Raw genomic sequence first — 21935 nt, forward strand, 5'->3', positions numbered from 1 at the left:
AGAAGATTGGTTTGCATCTTAATCTATAGTGTAAAAAGGGGAGTGTTGAGGTTTTCTTACTAACGATTAAGACTGCTATTGTACCTAATCATTTTGGCCTGGTGAAGAGGTTGTATTTGATTGTCTCCTCGCACGTGCTTCATGCAAATTGCCTGGGGGGAGGAAACCTGCCCGGACTTGTTTCTTACTTCCTCTTCTTTTTCTCTCTGCCGATATGTAGCAAGCCAGGAGAGCTAAGTCCTTTAAATATGTTTTGCTTTTTTGTAAATAAATTATTTTTATAGATATGCCTGGTGTGTGTGACTTTTCTGATCTCTCCTGGGCTAAAGGCTTTCCCAGCATTCTGCCAACATGGGCTTCCCCTCCAAATACCTGCGGATTTCAGTCAGTTAATTTGGAGACTGCAGGAGAGATGGAAAGAGCTGTAATTTGTCTTCTAAGCCTTCCTTCCTAACATTCTTTGCTATTTTTTTCTCTCTAGCAGAAAGGGGAAGGTGTGTGGGTAGTCTCCCTGCATACAGATCTGCAACCACCTCTCAAGCTTTTTGACAGAGGAGTATGTAAGAAAATGCAGACTCTGCTGGCTGTTAGTGATTCACTACAAACTAAGTGTGTTGAACTATTCAGTGGACCTTTCTTTCGAGCAAACACAGTTTAGATTGTCCTGCTCAACCACTCATAGCTTCTGCTGGAACAGCAAATGGAAGCTGTGGCCATGAAAGCCTTTGACCAGTTCTGGTTGGTGCAACAGTTATGATCAGTTCTCGAACCCTTGTCAGCTCTTGAATGGACTACTGTAATTGGCTCTACGTGGGACTACCCTTCAATATCACCCTAAACTTCACCAGGGACAAAATGCCTGGGTACTAACAGGCCTATCCCAATGCGACCATAGAACTACAGCAGCTGCATTGGTTGTCAGTTTGTTTGCAGGTGCAACTCAAGATGCTGGCAATACTTCCCACGTGGCTTAGGGCATGGGTACCTGCAAGATCATTTATTCCAAGTAGAATATGCCCACATAAAACGTGCTGGCAAAGGTTGCATGTTGAGTGGCCCTACTCCCTGCAAGGTGCCATTGGAGGGGTCCTGGAGGTAAGCATTCTCTGCCATGCTTTCCGCCTTGTGGAATCAGTTACTAAATAAGATCCCCTCCAACATCACCTTGCGAGGAATATGGCTACTCAGCATGTTATAGCAACTGTTACTAAAGATAGCTTTCCTGGTTGCTATAACTTTGGCTGCAGCAATATCTGGGGGAACCATAGTGTTATGCCAGCTATTAGTTCCAAATTCAGTGAAGTTCTTTGGTCCAATTATGTTTAACATCCTTTATCATTTTTTTATGGACGGACAATACAATTTGGCATTTTGTTTTAAGGGACAAGGTTCAGTTGTAAAATAATTTATTAGGCAACAAGCCCTTCATAGTGGCTTTCAAGATATTTAGAGTACGCAGATTAATATTCTTAATGAGAATTGTGGTTTTCCTACCAGAATAAAATGATCCTAATGTTCCCCCTTTTCCAGAAAGCCCTGGCAGATTTTCCCCAGTCAGGGTAAGGCTTGTCCTGAAGCATCATATCAGTGACCTGAAGTGAAGAGAAAGAGAAAAAAACTATGTAGTTCACTTTAGGTAGAAAAAAAATTGCATTATGCTTGAGGGTCATAGAGAAACATGAGAATTGTCCTAAACTAATTTTGCATGTGCAAAATATCCTCATATACTGTATATCTGTGTATAGGAAAGTCATATGCTTATTCTTGCTCTATGTGGTAAAATATGCCATGCAGGGAAGCCCACAGACAAAAGACACAATGCCACAATTATTTTTAGTAACAGGCCTACATATGGCCCACTAACAAAAATGGCATCCCATCTCTTTCTCTCTCCTGCTCCCCCAACCACCATTGGCTGTAACTCTAAATGAGGAAGGTAAAATTGCCTTTATGTAGTCCTTGTTTAACAACTATTCATTTAGTGATGGTTCAGATTTAAACAGTGCTGGAAAAAATCGAGTTACAACCGGTCCTTACACTTACAACCGTCGCAGTGTCCCTGCAGTCACATGATCACAATTTGGGCACTTGGCAACTGGTTTGCATTTATGACCATTGTAGCATCTCATGGTCATGTGATCACCATTTTTGACCTTTCTGGCCAGCTTCTGGAAAGCAAAATCAATGGGCAACTGCATGATTCACTTAATGACCATGTTGTTCGCTTAATGCCAATTATGCTTCACCTAACAACCACTGCAAAAAGGTCATAAAATCGGGTAGGATTCACTTAATGACCACTTCGCTTAGCTACCGAAATTCAAGTCCCAATTGTGGTTGTTAAGTGAGGACTACCTATATTGGAATGTGTAGAAAAGAATTCCACAAAAAAGATGAGAAACTCCTAAAAGGAAGTTGAAACATGTCATCACACACTGTAGCAGTGCAATTCTGAATGCAGCATCACTTCAGAAAGGACTACAGGTTGCACAAACCATTTATATTTATTTATTTGTATGCTGCCATTCACAGAGGCTCTGTGCAGCTAACAGTTAAGAGTAGCATGCAATAAAAAGCAACTTTCTCATAATTAATAAATAAGCCCAACCATAATATAAATAGACATCAAAATAATAAACAGTAAATATACAAAGGCATGAATCTGCCAGATTTATGCCCTCCTCCTGCACTAGATGGACAACTGGACCTTAACTGCTCCCCTGAAACCCAGGAGGGAAGGAGCAGATGGGATCTTTATGGGAAGGAAATTCCAAAATACAAGGGCAGAGACCCAAAAGCTTGCTTCCAAGGTCTGGTCACACAACCATCTCTTATAGAAAGGACCTACAAGGAGTTGTCCCCATTCAGACTTATTGGACAGGCAGAGATAACCTGACCTGGAACCACATAGGGCTTTCAAGGTAACCACCAGCACCTTGAATCCGACCTAGAAGCCAACTGGCAACTAATACGGATACCCAAGTATATATCCATCAGTGCCCAGCTGCCCAATTTTGTACCAGCTGTATTTTTCCACAGCCCCATGCAGGGGGTGACTAAGTCACAACAGACTGTAAGCAGGGCCTCATAATTGAGAAATGGTCAAAAGAGGAATACAAGATATAACTATACGAAAGCCCTCCTGGCAACAGCTGCCACATGCTGATCAAACAGGAGTTGTGAGTTAACAGGATCCCGAAATTGTGAACCACCTCTGAGTGGGAGAGTACAACCCAGTTCAAAGTTAGAATTGTTAGGGCCAGAAAGCCAAAGCCACTGTCTTTGGATTCACTCAAAGTCTGTTCTTCCGCACCCAGACTCTGACAAGATCCATGCACTGGCTCAGCACTTCTACACCACTGCTTGCTTGGCCTGTGGCCAAGATGTATATCTGGCTATCATCAGCATACTGATGATACCAGAACCCATGGGAACAGATGACCTCCCCCAGCAGTTTCACATACTGTAGATATTAAAAATAGTGGGCAAAAGAGAGACTCCTGAGAGACCTTACAAAGTAGAGGTCACCAATTAGATCACTTCTCCCTTCACCCCTCTCCAACTGGAACCACACTCTCAGGAAAAAGGGAAACTACAGCAACATAGAGGCCCCTACTCCAGTGCCACAGAATCTGTCAAAAAGTACACCACAGTCGAGGTTATCCAAAGCTGCCAGGAGATCAAGGACAGGGAGGCTCACATTAACCAAATCCCAGTCTCCCCAAATATCTTCCACAAGCAGAACCTTTGGCTAAATATGTCACTGAATATAGCAACTCCCAGTCAACAGAGATACAGAAGAATAGAATCAGTGAGAGCAAAACTGAGTTTATTGAAAGAAAGATGCTTCATTTTATCGTTTCCTTATTTTTTTTATATTTCCATAGAGATGAAAAAGAACTTACAGAGGATCTTCTTCAGTTTCCTATTCTGTGGTCCCTTTGAAGTATCCATCAACTGAGTTCCTAATCCTTGAAACTGTATCACATACATAGAAATAGTTTCCAACACCTTGTAGAATGAGCAAGTATTATAACACGGAATGACTGCAATTAATACAATAGATTAATTCTATTCTAATAATTAAAATTCTAAGTAGAGTCTAAGTCTCTTAACCTCCTACTACCAATCAGGTATACAACATAATCATCAAATATCTTCCACAACACAAAACAACTCCCCTCCACCTCCGTAAAGTGCCACTGGAAACAGAACTAATCTTAGCTGTAGCATGTTGGGCGATTTTCTTTTAATGACTACACTGATGAAGAGTTTCATTTCACCTCCCTGTGTGCTCAGACCTAATAAAAAATGGTTCCCAGGGCTGATATATATCACAATTATGCAATATCTAGATCTTTATATAGAGCTATCTTCCTAAAAACCCAGTGATGTGATTTAAAGCAGGCAATTATGCCTTATGTACTTAGACTCTCACTTTCTCATGGTCTCAGTATTTCCCTCTGCAGATCACAGTATCAGCACTATGGACAGCACATTCTTGATGGGTTCTTTTTTTAATCTCATATTCTCTTTCCTCATAGCAAAAAGAGGAAGCTGTGTCTCAAAGAAGGGATGCAGGAATTATAAACTAGGACCTCTTGACTAATTAAACAACCATACCCAAGACACAAGCTTTACATTACTGAGCTTTGCATCTTGCTTACTCTTGTGCTTTAATTATTAGGATGCAAATGAGAGAAATAGATAGTCCACAGATTCTTGGGACCGTCTGTCTTCTTACCAGTTCTGTGAAAGGAAAGGCATGTACCTGGTGTATACGATTGATTTCCTGGGACCAAAAGAGTCTACAGAAGATTAGAAAGTCTTTGGATTATACTTCAATTGTAGCATCCAAAACAGACTGTGTAAATACTTGGGTCTTCAACAGAGCATATTTTTGCAGCATATCATTATGAGGGGCTTTGAAAGCATATCTTAGTCAAAAGTCAAGGTATAAATATAATAAATGGGAAAGAAAGAAATTGGTAATTGGATATTGTGGATTATTTAAGCATCCACCTGGAAGTAAAAGTTCCTGAATTAAAGACGAGTTATACAGAAATGACCTTTCTGAATTATACTTTCAGTATATACAAAACAATCCTTCATAGCATTAATTATTCTTTCACTATAAACAGGAATCTTTTTTTCCCTTTTAGATGTTTGAATGCAGGTTTCAAGAACACTCCTTTGTTTTCAAATAGCTGCTACCATTCTTATGTTGGTTGTTTCTATAGGATATTAAAAACTCAATTGAACCTGATCAGGCACAGCAGAGAACTCCCTTTGCAAAGTAAAGCTCAACATAGACAATCTGGTCAGGAAGTATGCTGCCTGACCTTTCCATGTAGCCACGTCCTTCTAACACAGGGGAGATCTAACACAGGGGAACAACCCAAAGCTGCAAACTACATGTGGCTCCTCAGCCACTTGTTTATGAGCTCAGCATTCACCAATGCAATGTTAAAAATAAGATTCCTAAACTACATCCTTGGGGTTGTAACCAAAAGCTTTGTCCTGCCACCTCTGATTATGCCATCACAACACCTTGCAGGCATCACACCCCAATGAAATAAAACAAAACAAAGCGTAGTGCAAGTTGAAAAAAGGGTCTAATGCTTCCTGAATTTTGCAGGCTTTGTGGAAGCAGAAATCAAGTAATTAAACTCAACAGTGCAAAGCATATGTACCTTTGAGTATTTTGTAACTCAGGGATAAAGCATTTCTTTATATTTTAGTCCTTCACCTCCCTAAGTGATGCATCTCTGAAATTCAGAAAAGTGATAGCAAGACAGTCTAAGAAAGGCCAAAAGTCTGACCCATATAAGAGAGGGTCTTTAATTCTATGTTCATAAAACCCTTCAGAGAGCTGGGAAAAGCCACCATATATACATGCTCAAGATTAGTGCCATGTTTTAATCATCCAATATTTATTATCTAATCTGCATGAGTTGCCCATCTCCATTAACTTAGTCTCATTCCTTTTTGAAATTAATTTCACTCAATATGGCAGTGTTATTCCCACTGTGAATCTTACTATTTTATTGTTTTTTAAAATTAAATTACAAAGTGTAAATTGTGCAAGATTCAGCCTATGTTGAATTGGGATTTAAACTGCCTAAATGGAAATGCATCCATATAACATAAGATAATATATATCTTATATAATCCTGCCCACTGGAATGAGGTCTTCCTGAGATTCATACTATACTCCCACCCTGACAACATTACGAAAACCAGGCTATTTACCCAGATCTTGGGGTAGGGTGGGTGAAATCCCTGTTTGTAATGTTTTATGTTTGCTTGCTGTTTGGATTGCCGTCTCATTTTTTGTACTTACTTCTGTACTTGTTCTGGCTATTTTTTGTGTTTTGTTGTTTTTATTATTTTTGTTGTTACTCTACTGTTGTGAGCCACCCAGAGTTGGTTGGAGTCAGGTGGCATCCCAAATGAATAAATAAGATACTAATTATGTTTCAAACTTACTAATATATCACATGCTACAAAAGTATTAATATATCCATACCAGAGAAGTTTGAACATGCCATCAATATAAATAGGGATGGCTATAATCATAGAGCAAATAGACAACATTTATTTGCAAGTTTGATCTGTCGTTATTACAAAAACTTTCATTTTATTATTTTGAACTTTAAGTAAATTCTCTATTATGACCCATAATACTTGACTATATACTGTTAATTAACTCTGAACTAGTTTATTCTTAACCTATGGAAACTAGTCAAGTAAGCTTGGCTGATACTGATTTTTCTTTTCCACCCTTTAATAACCATAACTTGGAGGCAGGTTAATAGATGGGCCTCTTAAATATGAATCTAAAAAATTAGAAGTAACGTTTTATTTTTCCCAAACTGGTTTATAAGAGAACAGGGTGTGGATTTATTCTTTCTGCTTAATTCTCATGGGCATTAAAGGTGGGAAGAATAACACATGGTATATGGGTAACATCAGGAAAGATGATCAGTTCTCACTTCCTTGGAATGCAGTGATGAGTGCTGAATAAGGATTTCTCTTGATGCTGTTCTGATAATATTTTCATAATATAGCAGATATCGTATTTCCTGAATTAACTAATTCAGCAACATAAACCATTTAATAACAGGCAGTGTTATTCTGGGTTTATAAAATCAGTCACAGTTAGTTGAGCTTTTTTCTTTTAATCTCTCCATCCTTCCTTCTTGCATGTTAGATCTATTCAGATTATAAAATTAAAGCAGAGATTGCTTCATTGCTATATTTGTAGGCCACTGTGGGAACCTTTTAGAATAAAAATTGGAGTTTAATGTTTTAAACAATAATACATAATAAAAATAAAGATTGATACCTAGTCGTGTATTTGAAAACTGTCTGGAATATACAGATATTTGAATTTTGTATAAACAGTAACAGAGGGATTAATACATATTCTATTCTAGTAAAATAGGATCACTACTCAAAAGGTCCCATCACAACTCAAAAGATCTTATTGGCAAACACATGAATAGCTTCATAGCTGATCTTAAGGCTTGGATAGATTCATAAATATGTAAGTTGTCTTCAAATGGGTTGTTCCTAAAATATTTCAAGCATTAAATGTGTCCACCAACACTCTGAATTGAGCTTAGAAAAGCTCTAAGCACAGCTGATTAAGTATGTTTGCTGCCTTGAGTTGACCAAAAGATATACATGCACATCTCTATCCAGTGTAATTAGAATCATTATCCAATATTACGAGTGCTTCTGTATGGAAGATTTGATTTGGAGAATAATACATATCTATTTCTTGCTGTCCCACTAAAAAAGTATCAGAAGAATCCTGTTAGAATAGACCAAAACCTGCCTAGCATTGTTTCTCACCTTAATCGATTACATGCTTATGGGACTCTCACAAGTAGTTATTAGGGCCATGTTTCTCTCCCACTGTTTCCTAATGACTGGCATTCAGTGACAAGCTGTCTCCATTCCTATAGCCTTTGATAACTTTATCCTCCATACAACCTATGTGCTATCTATGATAACCTACTTCATAGAACAGTGCACTGATTAGAATTGTACAATAAAGTTGTACTTGGAACAGACTGGGCAAGATGAGACATTTATATCCAATGGCAAACTCTCTGTGATGGATTTTACAGAACTGCAAGGAAAAAAAAGTGTTAAGAAAGTGCTAACTAGATTCCTGCAAAGCAATACTAAGTATTTTAAAAGAATAATTGAAAATTCTTAATACTGTAATAATTAACTATTTGGAGAGTTAAACACATTAAATGCTATTATATTAAATAGAATATACATAAGAAACTTGGGATGTCGCCTCACTGGAAGGACAGACCCCAGGGCTTGTGAAATCCTAAAACCATTCAAGTAAGAGAGCAGAATAGAATGTCTTTTATAGGAAATATTTCAAAAAATTAATAATGTTTAACCAAGATGACGTATGATGAATGTTTAACCAAGGTGATTTTTCTTAGTGTTGTGGATGAAAGCAATATAAAAGAGGATTCCAAGATTTCAAAAAAATTAACAGTTTTTTCCCAGAAGACTGGTTGTTTATGCAGAAAATAGACATTATTGTGCAACAGTGATAGGACAGAAAAAGCTCAGGCTTGAACTGCTGATCATTCATATCCACTTTCATTTCTTCTATGTGAATAGAATGATTTGATCTCAGAAATCTTGCTATATTTATGATTAGCAGAGACAAATATACTCTATATGGCAACCACCTCATAATACTTGTTTTGTTTCTGTAATGAACCTGTATTTTAAGCAAGCGAAAAGTCAAGTTTAGGCTGAGAATTACTTTTGATTTTTTAATTCAAGAGTTCAATCTGTTTCTCAGGGAGGTTAATGGTTTCATTTAAAAAGTCTAAATGTGTTCAGCTACCTGCTGGGCCTATAAAGAATAAAGGCAATTTTGATTCCTGAATTTGATTCCCAAATTCAGACACATTTGTGTAGTTTTCCTGCTATCAATATGGAAGTGATTTGCCATTGCCTTCTTTCAGGTACTCTGATGACTGTGGACCAGCAAAGTACTAACTGTGCCTAACCTGCTTAACTTCCATGCCCAGACATAATGAAAGGCTGATGGATCCATTTTTCAAAACAGAAGAATTCTTCAGGATGCTTCTAAGGTGGAACTTTTGTATGCCTGAAATAAAACTGCACCTACGCCTATTCCTATTCCTACAACTACACAAAGGCATTTCATTTCTGGATCATCAAAGAAATAATATTTGAAATAATATAATCAATCTGGCCTTTGATTATATGAAATTACAATGATATGAAAATGATATGGTTGTGCAGTAAAGCCCATGTTAATCTACATCAGCAAACAAAACCATGACTTTGCACTGAAGGTGAAACCTTGAAATATTTCACTTTTTAAGATGATCCTTTAGCAAGACTGACTGATTTAATCACAGACTGAAAAATAGTAGGAGATGGTGGGCTGTGTCCTAGTTCCAGGAATATACTGAATTAATAAGCAATCAATCAATCAATCAATTTTATTTCGGTCATAGACCAGCATACAACTAGTAGCATGACAATTATGCTAAAATAGAAAAAGTCATATTGATAGCATAAAATAAGGTAAAGATGAAATTATTAAGGTAAAATTACAGAGTGCAAGTATTAAAAAACAAAAGAATCCTATAAAATTACAATTAATTTTACCATGAATAATCTAAATACTATAAATAACTAGGGCAAATAACTATAAAAGGACATAAGCATGGGGCCAGGTTACCGTCTCATCCCCATAACATAGACCCATCCCACCTGGTCATGCAGAGAGGGCACACTGTGGACCCTACCGGTAACGGAATTCCACTTGGCGGGCCTTCTCTGCAGTGGCACCCACCCTCTGGAACATTCTGCCCCCAGAGGTGAGGCAGGCCCCTTCACTCAAGGCCTTCTAGAAGAACTTGAAGACCTGGTTCTGCCGCCTCGCCTGGGGTGGGAGGGGCAACAGTTCTTCTTGAGGTGGATAGCACCATAGATCCCTCCCCAACAAATAAGATCTTTGCCCCTTGGATTTTGTATCTATTTTACTCTTATTTATTGGTTTGTTTATACTGTAATTTATATTTTTTATGGTTTTAATTGTTGATTTTACTGTAAACCGCCTGGAGTCCCCCTTTTTGGGGGAGATATGTGGTAATAGAAGTTTGAAAAATAAATAAATAAGCAATACTAAAATTTGTAAAACATGATGAGAATATAAAACTATTCTAACTTGTTATCAAATCAAATCAATTTTTATTCAGTCACAGGCCAGCAATTAAACCAGAAAATTCACATCTAATTAGAATAAAAGAGAAAACACTTAAAATTCTAAAAAAAATTCTAGGAAAAGTTTGAAGAGATATTGCGGTGTGCTGTACAAATTATAGAGCAATATTTAGCTATGGTCAATGAAATAAAATCAGATTGGTCTGATAGAAACAGCTTGAGATAAAAAGAATCTGAATGACCTGGATGTTTAGTAAAAAATTGAGATAATAATTTCTGACAACCATCTGCATAGAGGGCACAGTATAAAATGACATGTTCCATCGTTTCAATTACTCCTCTGCCACATGGGCACAGTCTTTGATTGAAAGGGATATTTCGATATCTCCCTTCAATAACAGCTGTTGGAAGGACATTAAATCTAGCCAAAGATAAGGCCCTTCTAAATTTTGGAATCATTATGCAGCTAAGATATCTGGCTGGTTGGAGAAAATGTGTAGAATGGCCCCCAAAAATGTTTTTAGGTAAAACTGATAAATCTGATTGTAGCTCTAAATCAATGGCCCGTTGTGTCCTAGTTCCAGGAATATACTGAATTAATAAGCATTTCCAAGAAATGAGTTTATTGCTGGTTGAATTTTATTCAATTTTCAAAGTCTTGTCTCCAAGGCACTTTCTGGAAATTACTTATTATACATGCTAGAAGGACAATCTGGGACTGAATGATTAATTATTTCAACTGTGTGCTTTCAAAGAATGGCTTTCAAGGAGAAGATATTATCTGGAACCAGAAAAAGGCAGGAAACTCAAGCACCAATCTTTTTTATCTCATAGCTTAAGCATTTATTTTAAATCCTATCATCACATCAATGTCAGATCACTTGTAGCTAAATTGGCTTAAGTGGAGATAGTAATTAAAGAGATGCATTCAATAAAGAAAAAAACCCAATTATCTTTTGCATTAAATGAATAAAATTTTCTTGTGCTATCAAGGACACTAATACATCAAAGAAGATACTTGACTTTGTCACAATATACCCAATGCAATCATATTTGGACAAAAACAAAATGCCTTCTTTTGCTAGCAATTTGCTTTGGCTTCCACCGATGTAGGAAAAAAATGTACTTACTGAACCAGTAATTGAATTTGGTAGCTCTATAGGCCTATTTAAGTAGTGTTTTTGTACAACCTTTGAGGTCTATTTCCGGGAAGAATAACATGAGATCATCCACACAAATTTTTCAGTGTGTTGGCATTAATCTCTAATGCAAAGGCTTTCGAGTTAACTTTTCTAATGCACTTCAGCTCTTGGCTGTTTTCTTCCCTAGTTTTCATCATTAACAGGTTTTTCTTCTTTTTGTGTACTTTAAGAGTAATTGTGTACAATTCAGCCCATTAATCTAGAGACTTCATTAATTTTGTTTGCAGAATTTGTTCATGGAAGAAAATCAAAGAGATTTCGCTAGCTAACAATTTAGTTTCTTCATGAATTGTCTCCTACTCCCTTACTGAAGCATTCGAAAGGTGTAATTGTGGAAACTAAGAATGAATACACATACACATGTGTGTGTTTATATATGTGTGTGTGTGTGTGTACACATACACACAAACACACATTCACACTTCTGTGGAAACAGTTTTTAGCTCTTTGCTCCAGAGGAATTTGTTCAACATAATAACATCTCCCCAGAGTGACAGTCAATATCTTAAACTATATAATGCTGTAACAATATAACACAATAATCCAATAGTCAAGTTACAATCTACAAGGATAATAAAACATGGGAACTCAATGAAAACAAGATCAGACCAGAAAGTAAAACCTTTGTCCTGCACAAAGATATAAAAATACATTTTTAGATTAAATTTGTCAAAATCCCACACAACAGACAGAACTATTTGGACAGGGGGGTAGAATTCCATAATTCTGGGGCTACTGCTGAAAAAGGCCATAAGTCTAGTACGTTCAAGGCAAGCTTCTTTCTTGTGCAGCACCTGCAATAGGCCTTTGTGTGAAGGACACATTTCCCTGGCTACTAGCTATGGAGGATACTATTCTACTTGGTATGCATGGCCCAAGCTGTTTATATAATAACAAACACTTTGAGTTTGATTTAGAAATCTATTAGTAGCCATCTCAAATTAGTTAGTGTAGCGATAATGTACTCCCACTGAGATGTACCCAGCAGACCTCATTTTGGACTTACTGTAATTTATACATTTGTTTCATGTTCATCCCCAATTAGAGGGCACAGCAATAAGTCACCAGCACATGAATCACATTGGTCAGATCAGGCCTCTCTAGAAAGAAACATAAATGCAACACACCCCTCAGCTGATCTCTCCCTGCCCATACCACCAAGAGGCAGCTGTGTCTAATGGACATCTGGTAACCAAATTTGCCCAACAAACCTTCCACATTTCATGTGGCTGAAATTTCTAGTATCACTGTTAAAAGCATTGTCTACACTACAATGGAGAAGAGAAGAAAGAAAAGAATTGCTAAGTTGCCTACTTACATCCCTTTGGTTGGTGACTAGATCAGATCCAGGAATAAGTCCAATCAACCTGAACCTCTTCTACTGCAATGATTAGGAGAATGAATCATAGCGACAAGTGAAACTTAGCAGTCAGTGCTCTTCTTGCATAGTCTGCAGAGCACCTGGACAGATTGCGCTCACTTTTTAAAAATGTACTTTTTCAGCTTGCTTGGTCTATTTGTAGGGAGCATGTTGTGTGTCATATAGCTACTGAAGGAACCCTTGAAGAAGAAAAGTGGTTTTCTTACACCATCCAGCACTACTGTCTGGTTTGACAAACCTTTTGAAAAGTGCAAAAACCCCAAACTGCCCTGCCAAAGTGGACAATAGAATGAACCAATTTTGTGAGGTTTTACATAATTCAAATTTAGTCGTGGGAAATGGGAGAGGGAGAATAACATGAACAGATATGCCCTAATTTCATATTTCGGAATCCCAGTTGGTGATCTATTTTTTTAAATAGCCTGCTATGTTAGACTTAGCTGACACTGAGTAGGAAACTGCAAAACAGTTAATGCAATCTGATGAGCAGAAGGTGCATTTGCCACTGCTGGTAATCATATTTACAAGTATGGTATAATCAAGAGGAAAAGACAGGGGAGAAGCAATTGTTTTGTCACTGCACCAACTGTACTGGGGTCTAAGAGTTGAATGCAGAAGGCATGTGCTGTTCATATAAAACATGTTCTATGAGAAGAAACAAGGTGCTTCACAATTACAAGGCACACATTGATTTATTTTCATTGTTCGTGAAAGTCACCAAGGACAGTCAGGTTTGTCCTCATTTGAAAACTGAAATTAGCATATCTTACATTTCCTTGAAAGACTACAATATCCAGTTTTTAAAGTGCAAATATAACTGCATTTTATCTGTACAGGTAATTTAAATACTTTAGTAACACATTGCTCTTCCTCATTAGAAGCTTAAAGGTCAATCAGTTGTCAAAACTTTTGGTAGGCTTATGAAATTGACTTTCTGGGATATGGTTTTTACAATATGTTGTTTTATTTATTCTTGAAGTATCTGCCACTGTATGCATGAAGGAAATTCTGGATTTCACCAAATGGATATGTTCATTATGTTATGAAGACATGTTCATGGAAAATGAGCAGATCCCATTAGAAAAGATGAATCCCTGATCTTGATTTGGAAGGATTTGGGAAAATGGGCATTCTGTTACAATACAATACACCAAACTGGGAGTCAGGTAGTAAAAGTCTATAATCCCAAATATGACTAAGTTTAATTATCCAATTGTCATTCTATATAGAGTTCACACATTATTATCTTACTAATATTTCACAGAATGAGAAGCAACTTCTCTAAATTCATAGAACTGCATATGGGAGAAAATTGGATTCAAGCACCTTTTCTGCTGAGCATAACGTTATAGTCGCTGCTACAAAATTATTGGCTATGATGTTAGTTTTTTGTTGCTTACTTCTGAGAATTCATTTCCTAGCTGTTCATTAAAATGTACTTATACATATTCATAGTTCAGCTAGCGGGTGAATACACATCACAGCAAGCCTCTCTGTGTGTGTCTGTGTGTGTGTGTTTAAAAAAACCGAAGTCCTAAAAGGGCAGAATCAAACAAAAACATATTTTCACAAAAGATGTCATATGATCAGATTTTATTAAATTTTCTGCCTGAAGTATATTATACATAAGTACATAAATAGCCAGAAGGGACGCAGTGGCGCTGCGGGTTAAACCGCTGAGCTGCTGAGCTTGCCGATCGGAAGGTTGGCGGTTTGAATCCACATGACAGGGTGAGCTCCCGTTGCTAGTCCCAGCTCCTGCCAACCTAGCAGTTCGAAAACATGCAAATGTGAGTAGATTAATAGGTACCGCTTCGGCGGGCAGGTAACGGCGTTCCGTGTGGTCATGCCGGCCACATGACCACGGAAGTGTCTATGGACAAACGCCGGCTCTTCGGCTTTGAAACGGAGATGAGCACCGCCCCCTAGAGTCAGACACAACTGGACTTAATGTCAAGGGAAACCTTTACCTTTACCTACATAAATAGTCATCCCACTATTTTCTTTTGGAGGAAGAAATGTAATGCAAACTGCAATAATGAAATAAGAAGTAGTTCAGCTAAGGAAATTAAGGCAGGAGGTAAGAAAAGAAATAGCTGACTATTCCCTGCAGCAACTCTGGGTGATGTACAACAATAAAGAAATACAGTTTAAAACAGCAGCAGATAGGGAAAATAAACAATAAACAATAAAACTGTTAGAAACCCACATCAGAGAAACAAACACTACATAACACAACTTATAAAATCAATCACTGAAAATCAAGTTATCAGAAGTGGATTCAGAAGTCACTTTGCCCTGTTACAGGGCCTGAAGAAAGAGCCAGGTCTTCAAGTCTTTCCCAAAGGACTGCAGAGTTGAGGCTGCTTCAGTGGGAAGGCTGTTTCAGAGGTTAGGGGTAGCCACAGTGAAGGCCCATTTCTTTTTGGCATTTCTCTAGTGATGAAACCTGGAGCATGCTGACCCTACCAGATCTTACTGGATGGGCACAGACAATGGGGAAAACATAGTAGCACAAGTATTGATGCCCTGAGCCATGAAGAGCTTTGTAGGTACCAGCACCTTGAACGGCACACAAAAGCTAACTGGTAACTAATGTAGCTTATCGCAGGAGCAAAACAAGGTGACCTATCACTACTTGTATCTCAACCTTCTGGACTAGGTGTAGTTTCTAAATGGTCATCAAGAGCAGCCCTGTGTAGAACACATTGCATGTCAGCCCTTCCAGGTAAACCAGACAGGAAACACGACTAAATGAACTAATTCTACTTTATTGTAAGGCTACATTAACAGAATCTTGCTAGTCTGAAAGTACAAATTTCCCACCCTCCCTATTTATCGCTTGTGTGGTCAGGGCGGGTCTTTCCTAAGTTTCTTCTTTAGACCATTACCCTCTCATGGACTTCCTTTCCTTGTATCTGATCGTTCCCTGGGTAGCATCTCTCCCCTCTGTTCCCCAAGGTCACCTCACATTTCATCACATTGCAATAGTCCAAATAAGAGAATATTGAGAGGTTCTGCCTCATTGATGGCAGTCTATTGCAATTATCTTTTACTGGTGAACTCAGAAAAAAATGGCCTCCCAGAGTTTTTTTTTAATACTATTCCTGTCTCCCAGTTTGTGTTCACACACTATCCTCCAGCAGGGTCCTCACTGTCATGCTTAGTACCACAACAAGCATACTTCCCCTGGTTTAAGATGTTCCAGAAATCATGGGAATCTGAGGTGACCCTGGAAGAAGCTTTTGGTTAATGGCAATGTGCATAGCATGAATAAAATCTTGGGCAGTCCCCAAAGAAGAGTGCTTTCAGGTTACATGACAAGCTGACTTGAAACACAATGAGCTTGGCCAATTTAAAGTCAATACTTAGATTGTTTGATCTGTAGGTACAGTACACTACTTCCATCTGGATGATGAATCAGAATTTTCATAGAAAGAGTAACTCAACCTCAATGGTGAAAAAATTAAAAAAAATTTAATTTTAAAAATTAAGATAAACTCTTGTCAACATCCATGTAGTTGTCTTGGAAACAGTATGGAAGTGATTTGCAATTTCCTTTCTCTAGGATGGATGGATGAATGGATTACTTTTGGTCTAGCCCACAATCCTGGGATTCCCTGATGGTGTCCTTTCAAGTAATAATGAGGGCCAACCCTGCTTAAGGTTTTTTTTCCCCCAAATTCAATCAAGGTTAGCTAGCTACTGTAACCTGTTAGGTTGATGGGTGAAAAGATTCTAAACAAATTATATATCTTAAAATTAACCTTTCTAAAATAAATGTGAATGAGAGTACATTAATTTTCATTAACATATTGACAGTTTTTCCAAAACTGTGTTGATTCTTGTAGGAAGCAGATAGATCTTCAGTTTCATCCGTGTTTTTCAAATGTAATATTAGAAACACTATGGTTTAAGCTGTTTCTATCACTTCCATTCATGTTGGAAACTATGCATTTTCAGTATAAAATGATTCCTCAACTTCAAGATTCACTTTTTAAATCTAATCTAAAAGCCCTATCCTTAACAACCATAACCATGTTCAAAACTATATACCTAACTCCCTAATTCCAGCAGAACAAAGAATCTGAATTTGAAATCTTAAAAGCACAAACAATATATAAAAGAGGGAGGGGGTACTTTTAAAGCACTTTACTTGCTATTAACGGTTACCAAGAAGTTGTTTTCTTGTTATTGTGGAATAATACAATATTAAATGTGGACTGGTAGTTACTGAGAGTAAATCTTTGTTATTAGGAATATTCACCAACAGATTTCATGTTGTTATCAGTACCTACAAATTTTTTTTTTAAAAAGACCTCCATAGTCTTAGTGCGGGAGCCCAATTCAGTCCAAACCAAGAAATTTACACCCAATGAAAACATTTTGAAGGTACTACTGCAAAAATAGATAAAATACTTTTTCTCTTTCATAGCTGACAAAAAGCTCTAAGATTTTCTTTACACGGTTTTATCAAATTTACAGGAAGAGTACTGAGACTGTATTTTTAGCTATGGAATGTGCTTAAGCTCAGAAGCTTCTATTTTGTCTTAATGCTGATAAATGAACCAGACTGAAATATCAGGTATCTGAGCAACTCTTACTGTGCTTCAAAGCCTCTGCTCCTATACAATTATTTCTTTTATACCATTAACTGCAAAAAAATAAAAATAATATCTGTGGGTTTATATATGGAATATTTATGTGTCACCCTGTAATTGCCTCCAAATGTTACTTTTATAAATGAATCATAAAAATATTTTGGAAATGCATGACCTAGAACAGAGGTAAGCAACTAATGGCATTCCAAATGTTGTTGAATTACAGTATCAAACATCTCTAGGAAGCACAACTGGATCTAGGCCACAACGTAATGTGAAACTTACGTTGTGGCCTCATAGAGACTCTTCATCGTCTAGAATACTGTTTTGAGCTGTGGCCATTTTGGGAAGCTCACAGGCAGGACATCAAAGCAGACACTCTCCCTTCTTAATTCTCTTCAGGAACTTGCCTATAATCACAAATATATGTTCTAATCAAGAATGTTCCTTTTGACAACACAACTAACAGCCAGTAGCATCCAAACACCTTTGTTTTAATATTCTCTCAAAAGATTCATTCTCAGATCTGCCCTTTACTGGCTCTGCTACTGTAAGTTCCACATAATGCTAAGTGAACCTTGCCCAACCATGCATCTACAGATATTGTTGGACTAGTTCCTATGACCTCATTAGTCACAATAAATGTATGTAATGTCCAATAAAATGTTGGGATGGACACATGGGAAAAAAACTATGCTAAATCACCAAAAACCGATCAGGGGATGAGCCTGAATAAATCCAGTCAACACTCCCTGTTCTTTTTTTCTTACATATAGATGAGAAGACAATTCAGCAGTTCTTATGACTAAATAGCTAGGTATGAACTGGAAGCCATGGTTTTAAGCAATTCTGGGCAGTTAAACAATAGATCTCTTTTCTCCACCTGTGTTAAAAAATAATGTATCTTAAACTTATTGTTCTCCTTAGCATATTTTATTCCTTTAGGATTGTAATCTGTCAGATTCCAGAAAATTACTTGTTATTCTACCTCCCCAATACTTGATTGACTGATTATGTGCCATCAATTCAGTATGGCCTCTTAGTGACAATATATAGATTTTCTCCAGGACAATCTGTTTCTAGCCAGGTCCTTCAGGTCTTACAATGGTAGCACCTATAAATTAAGTCCATCTACTTTGCTGCTGCTCATCCTCTTCCCTTTCCTTCCACCTTTCCCAGCATTATAGACATCTCCAGAGTGTATACATCTTTCCATAATGTGCCTAAAGTATGATAATTTGAGCTTGGTCATTTGTGCCTAAAGTGGGTTTATCTGTTCGATGATCCATTGGTTTGTTGTCTTGTCAGTCTTTTCCAACACCAAAAGTTCAAAAATGTCAATATTCTTTCTATCCTACTTCTACAAAGTCCAACTGTTATTTCCACAGAGTGTCACAGGGAAAACCATTGCCTGCATGATTCTGATCTTTGTAGGTACAGATACATCATGGCATCTGAATATCTTCTCCAAGGCCTTTATTGCTACTGCACCAAATGTATTTCTTGACTGTTGATTCCATTATTGTTGATAGGTAAAGGTAAAGGTTTCCCTTGACGTAAAGTCCAGTCGAATCCGACTCTAGGGGGCGGTGCTCATCTCCGTTTCTAAGCCTTGGAGCCGGCGTTGTCCCTAGGGACACTTCCGGGTCATGTGGCCAGCATGACGACTCGGAACGCCGTTACCTTCCCGCCGAAGCGGTACCAATTCATCTACTCACATTTGCATGTTTTCGAACTGCTTGGTGAGCAGGAGCTGGGACGAGCAACGGGAGCTCACCCCGCCGCGCGGTTTCGAACCGCCGACCTTCCGATCGACAGCTCAGCGGTTTAACCCGCAGCGCCACCGCGTCCCTCCATTATTGTACATTATTGTTGATAGTTGATCCTAAAAGCAAAAGCTGTCCACAACTTCAATATCTTCACTATCTGGCTGGTTCACTAAGGCTGGTTGTTGTAATTAGTTTGGCCTTTTCACATTCCTCAACAACTTATTTGGTTTCATTCTACAACATTAGCAACTAGACATCTTGAAGGCTTTCTTCTGATTCCCTTTCAATGAGGTTCAGGACTTTAAAGCAATTCTTCATGTTCTCCTTAAAAATGGTGGATATATGGTCGATTTTTCTTCTTCTTAGCATTTTCCTGCAGGCGCAGGGCCTTTTTGGATCAACCAAATATTGATCCATTGGTTGCGACAGGAATTGACTGACAGGCTAATCGCTCAAGCCTGACATCATGGACTGAGAGAGTGACTGGCCCAGAGTCACCCAGCTGGCTTTCATGCCTAAGGCAGGACTAGAATTCACAGTCTCCTGGTTTCTAGCCTGCAGCCTTAACCACTAGATCACACTGGCTCTCTATAGTCAAGACTGTGTTGGGGAAACTGGTAGTATTTCTTCTTCTACTTTAGCTTAACTGCAAACTTGTACATGAGCTATTCATGATCTCTTGCACAGTTAGCCCCTGGCCATGACTTGCTGTTATAACTGAGCTCTTCCACTTCTTGATTCCAATAATATTTTCAATTTGATTTCTGTGTACTCCATCTGGTGATGCCCCTATATGTAGGCATCATTTTGGTTTGTTTGAAGACTGTGTTGGCAATGAATAATTGGACTGGCAGAAATTGATAAATCATTCTCCTGCTTCATTTCAGTTTCTTAGATCATACTGTCCAATTACTGTAAATTTTCCTTCTTAGTATTTCCAACCCTGGCATTCCAGTGTCCAACCACAAGCAGCACGTCCTGCTTGCTGTTGATTTCAAATTGAACTTGGTAATAAATCTCATCAATGTCCTCTTGTTCTTCCATCAGTGGTTTTGAGCATAAACTTGGATAACTATCATATTAAAAGGTTGTCCCTAACCCTAACCCTAAAGAAAAGTACAACCATAAAAGGCATTTGACTGGGCTTTAACATTAGACCATGTATTTTGCTGTTGTTATTCCCATCTCATAAAATAGAAATGGTCACTTAGCATGTGCAATAGTGTTTCATTTTTATTTTTTTGACCAAACCAAAAATACAGCAGAACAAATCAGGATTATTCAAAGTGTACCATGAAATTCAACTGCAGGCTCTGCAGTCTATTTTGGACTTTTTATTTGCAAATGCCTCTTTACTTAAGTTCTCAGTTTCAAGTGGCCTCAAGATTACCCCTTCAGAATGCAGATTTTAAAATATTTTAATGTATGCAGAACAACCAGCAATACATTTGATTTTTTTTTTATAGTGGAAGAGTGGCTGGCCACTTCTGCCATAAATGAATTCTCATACCTGACTGCTTTTTGCAAATAAAGTACTAGTCTCTTAATGTATTTTTATATCAATTAATAATTAGGAAGTGGAGTTTATGCACTTGTGTATCTATCGTTAGGGTTGGCTACTCATTAAAGCACTTTATTGGATTAGTCAGTTGCATTCAAATGCAACACTAACTGATATTTCATTGGAATGAGAATGAGCAGTAGCAAAGCATTTTGTGACTCCCCACTGGTCTCCTTCAATACAACAGGGGATCAGAAGGGTTCATTTTTAATTGAGCTTAATTGCAGTATGTAGTTGTCCAAACCACAATAGTGGATAATTATAAGTTAAGTTAGCTGAAGTGCTTATTTTATTATCCATAGATGCCCATTACTTTCTTCAAGAGAAAAAAATCACAAACATAATACACGCACACACACTATTGATGATGATGATGACAACACAATAACAACAAGCAGAGTTGTTGGTGAGAATCACCTGGCAATCTTACAGCAGTTCACAGCCTGCAGTGTTCATAGTATGGAAAATCAACAAGATGAACTTAAACTCTTGGGACAGGAAGACCGAAACATGATTTAACAGGTACAGTGGAGAGCTGGCAGGATGATTTCTATGACTAGAATATAGCAACTGAAACCGTACAAAGGAAAGAATAGCACACTATGTCAAAAGTATCCATACCGGCTCAGAAATTCAAGTGAATGAATATGGCAATGCTGGAAGAGAGCATCTGTGTTCCAATAGCATAGCAGCAAGTTATATTTGTCTTAGTCTTCTCCAGCAACAGAGTATGTCTTCCAATTAGGTAATTGTGAAAAGCAGAATGAAAATTAGAAACCTGATAGGTCAGAGGAATGGTCTGAAAATAATTACATAAACATCATTTGCATTTTTAACTGGTTAACTATGATCTGACATTAATTTTACCATTTGCCCTTCTGTTATTGCTTCAGTCCTGCACAGAAAGCTCTGTGCAAACAATGACAAAGCCCAGATAAGCATGGCAGCTCAGCCCTACCAACGACTAGTAGAAAACCCAGTTATATCCTTCTTTCATTCCCCATATAAAGATGAAGAACCAGGAAGCAGACATGGTGTGCATACGCATTACATGGGATAGCAACACAAGACCCATGAATACCAGGGCTTCTGCTATTTCCCAAAGTGGTCTTTGTGGCCTGCAAATTTTATACAAATATATAATATTGAAGAACTGTCAAAAGCAATCTCACAAGA

The 21935-nt window shown here is 37.8% G+C and overlaps 1 protein-coding gene across 1 annotated transcript in view; it reads right to left on the bottom strand.

The window, feature by feature from the left end:
* Nucleotides 1–21935, bottom strand: part of TMEM117 (transmembrane protein 117) — a 237953-nt gene that overhangs the window by 93385 nt on the left and 122633 nt on the right. The window contains exon 5 of the mRNA XM_063309394.1: nt 1495–1592. Coding sequence (XP_063165464.1) covers nt 1495–1592 — 98 coding nt within the window. The remainder of the gene's footprint in view (nt 1–1494; nt 1593–21935) is intronic.

The sequence above is a fragment of the Candoia aspera genome, chromosome 7 (genome assembly GCF_035149785.1).
Source record: "Candoia aspera isolate rCanAsp1 chromosome 7, rCanAsp1.hap2, whole genome shotgun sequence".
Classification (NCBI taxonomy): Eukaryota; Metazoa; Chordata; class Lepidosauria; order Squamata; family Boidae; genus Candoia; species Candoia aspera.